The sequence below is a fragment of the Teleopsis dalmanni genome, unplaced genomic scaffold, assembly GCF_002237135.1.
Source record: "Teleopsis dalmanni isolate 2A unplaced genomic scaffold, ASM223713v2 unscaffolded_contig_4196, whole genome shotgun sequence".
Classification (NCBI taxonomy): Eukaryota; Metazoa; Arthropoda; class Insecta; order Diptera; family Diopsidae; genus Teleopsis; species Teleopsis dalmanni.
Window position 1 is genome coordinate 1 of NW_024035578.1, and position 3,525 is coordinate 3,525.

The 3,525-nt window shown below is 31.0% G+C and overlaps 1 protein-coding gene across 1 annotated transcript; it reads right to left on the reverse strand.

Annotated features, from left to right (window-relative positions):
* Positions 1 to 763: 763 nt before the first annotated feature.
* LOC119665255 (zinc finger E-box-binding homeobox 1-like) lies at positions 764 to 3,410 on the reverse strand. The gene is made up of 2 exons (XM_038074537.1): positions 2,516 to 3,410; positions 764 to 2,449 (listed from the first exon to the last, which is right to left on the reverse strand). The coding sequence occupies exons 1-2, from the start codon at positions 3,218 to 3,220 to the stop codon at positions 764 to 766; spliced, it is 2,391 nt and encodes a 796-aa protein (XP_037930465.1). The 5' UTR covers positions 3,221 to 3,410.
* Between the last annotated feature and the right edge of the window lie 115 nt (positions 3,411 to 3,525).

Here is a 3,525-nt window from a genome sequence, read left to right on the forward strand (position 1 = left end):
TTTCTTATATATATAATTGTTATATATTATTCGCTGACTTTTAAAAAGTATATTAAGTCTTTAGTTCAAATTTATTATGTATAAAAAAATATATTTATAATCCCTGCTGATTAAAACTTTCTTAAAACTAATGCCTTATTGCGAGGTCTTTTATAATTCATTGAGAACATGCATAATAAATATAATTCGTAATTTCTTATTCAAATAAATTTTTCATTTAAATAAAATTTTCATTGAAGCAAAATTTTTGAAGTAAACATACATTTAACTTACATATTTCAAATAAGTATTTATTTCCTTGCAAGAGCAGAAGGAGTTGCATTACCATTTCTCAAGATAGAGCTATCATTCTCATTCTTTGGCACCGTCAACACTGGCAATTTCTCCACTTGCATTGATAATGTCACAGAAACTTGTGACTTAAAACAATTTATAGATAAATCCTTCTGTTCTTTTTTTAGCATCGATTGCATCTCTTGCAAATTTTCACTGTCTTCAGAATTATCCATCCTCACCACTGTTGCATCCAATTCAGTTGGCTTACTACTACTTCTAGTTTTTATTAATTTCTTGTCATTTACTTCTAAGACATTATTCTGCTGAACCACTTTCTTATTTTTTTTAACATAAGGTTTACGAGTAGATGATTTATTTTTATTTTCATTACCCATATGCTCTCGTTCTATCAGAGCACAGACACCGTGACGATAATCACAAAATTTCACACTTAAAGGTCTCTAAATTTATTAAAAATTTAATATAGTTAATTTTTAGTTTCTGTTTGTGAACGAAGGTTAGATTTTATGCGATGCAGAGTTTCCTGCAGTCGTCTTTTAATGCGAAAACTTTTGCCGCATATATCGCAAGCGTAAGGTTTCTCGCCACTATGTAAACGTTTATGTTCGGCTAGGCGAGAATTTTTCTTAAATGTCCTGGAACAAATTTCACATGTCAAACGAATATCATTTGCTTTTTTGTTATAGGTTCTCTTTTCAGGTTTTGTGGTCTCTTTATTTTGATCCATCAATTGGGTTGGAGGCTCTATAGTATTGCATTTCTTATAAGTTTGTTTGGTTGATTTACCTTCCTTATTGCTTGCATCTAATTGCGATTTACTAGAGTTTTCATTCAATTCAGTTATAACATAAAGAATTTGTTCAAAACTTTTAACTGATTCTGGTGGAGAAGGTGGCTTTTGCATTATATTGTTCGAAAGATGAGATTCCATATCGGCAACTATTTTGTCATCGACAGTTAAATGAATTTTTTTATCTTCAAGTAAAGTTGGTGATATTTGTTTTGAGTCCTTAGGTAGAAACGAAACTGGTGATTTTTGTGTTAAGTCGTTAGATGAATCAGGTAATATGAGATTATCCATTGATTTTGGCATTAAATTGTTTGAAACATTAAGTTGCATATTGACATGCACTTTATTATCAACAGGCAAAGCTGATGATTTTTGCTGATGAAAATCCTTAGTAAAATGTGATAAAATATCACTATTAACAACCGAAATTGATGGTTTTTGTGTTAAATTATTAGATGAATCTGGTAATATAATTACATCCATTTTATTATCAGCATGTAAATCCGATGACTTTTGCGTTAAATTGTTTTGAACGTCCACTTTGTTATCAACAGGCAAAAACGGTGATTTTTGCTCTAAATCGCTGGATAGAACTGATCGTGGTTGCGTTAAAATATTAGATGGAACCGGTAACATAAATTTATCAACTTTATTTGCTGCATGCACAACCAATTTTTTTTTCATTAAGTCCACATCCATTTGGTTATCAATAGGCAAAGCTGTTGGTATTCGCTTTAACTCCTTAGATTTATGTGGTAACAAATCGATCATTTTTTTATTAACAGCCATAACTGATACTTGTTTGGTTAAGTTATTACTTGGATCCGGTTGTGTAAACTTATTCATTCCATTATCAACATACAAAGCCAATGGTTTTTGCGTTAGATTCTTTGGAACTGGTATGTCATTATCAATATGAATAGCTGGTGATTTTTGTTTTAAATCGTTATGTACGTCGGAGGACATACAGACATTTATTTTATCATCAACAGTTAAAGTTTGTGATTGTTGCCTTAAGTCTTTAGGTACAACAGACGGTGAAGTTGTGTTCTCAACTACTTTCGGTATAAGAACATTTTTTGGTGGCTTTTTATTAACTATTGTTTGTTCCTTCGTACTATTAGTAAGAGTGGTGTCCATTTTAGTAAAACTTACAATATCAAACAAAGTAGTTTGTTTTAAATTTGGCTTAATTGTTGCAGCTAATTTCGTTTTAAGTTTGGTCGGCTTGAACAACTCAGTTAAGGATAGTTTGATTGGTTTCATGGAAATAGGTTTTTTCACAATAATTTTTTCAGATTTCTTTAAAGACGTAATAGCGGTTTCACTTTGTTTCAAATTTATTGATTTTCTGGTTGTTTGCTAAGGACAAAAACAGTTCATTTAAATTAAAATTTTTATTAAAATTTATGTAAAAAATTAACTTACCTTTTTAATCTTCCTTTGAGTGGTCGTCTTATACTTATCATTTTGATCAGCTGGTATATGTGTAGCATTGTGTTTAATAAGATCATCACTTTCTGGTGGTGGAGTATCTGGCGCAGGTATTGGTAAAGAACTAACTTCACTAAAATCTTCAGCCAATTCATCTTTATTTTGACTTGAGATTAGTGTTGGTAAGGAGGTGGAAACTTCCATTTCAGTACAATTGTCTTCCTTCGCTTTATCTACTGGTTTCTTTAAATGTTTTATAATAAAAACTTCACCTTTGACCTCTACCCTTTGTAAATGAGTAAGATCGCTACCATCTGTCACAGAGCATGTGTGGCGTTCTTTTAGATGACTATGTAATAGGTTCAAGTCAGTATAATTGAATTTATTGCATAAAGTGCATGCAAAGCACAGTTTGTTGCCATCGATCAGCTCAACTTTTCCACATTGCTTAAAAACCAAATTCTTATCTGGACGCAATTCTTTCTTACTTGGAGTATCAAGTATTGACTTCAAATCGGATGAAAATTCGTTCAAAGATAAAATACCATGTACTTTATGCAGATGCTTTGAAAAGTTATCAATATCATACATTAATTTACGACATTTCTTACATTGAAATTTGATTATGTGTGTCTCGGATGAAGCGAAAATTATGCCACATATTATGGAGGAAGTAAGTTTAGTTGTAGATTTACACATTTTGGAAGAATCACGCTTTTTCGTTGGTTCAACAACCTGTAACGAAACATTACCTTCCGTATTAGAATCAACTTTTAACACCGCAGACTTCTCTAGATAACCAGAATCTTGATTTTCCAATACAATTTTTTTGCTTTTATGTTTTTGTATTTTTTGATGTATTGTTTTTTTTCTTTTTCCCGTTGTACATTTAAATTTTATTGAGAAAACTTTATTTTTTAATAATCCTGTATCTACAGGTTCTTTTTTATTTTGTTTGGTTTGTTGTTCTTTTTCTGTTACTTCACCGACAGACGCAGCGCTGC

Bases quoted from the DNA above. Each gene is read 5' to 3' on its own strand.
- LOC119665255 (XM_038074537.1), bottom strand. From the start codon at position 3,220: ATGTGTAAATCTACAACTAAACTTACTTCCTCCATAATATGTGGCATA. The intron at 2,450-2,515 runs GTAAGTTAATTT...TTTTGTCCTTAG, and splicing joins CTCAAAGGAAGATTAAAAAG to CAAACAACCAGAAAATCAAT.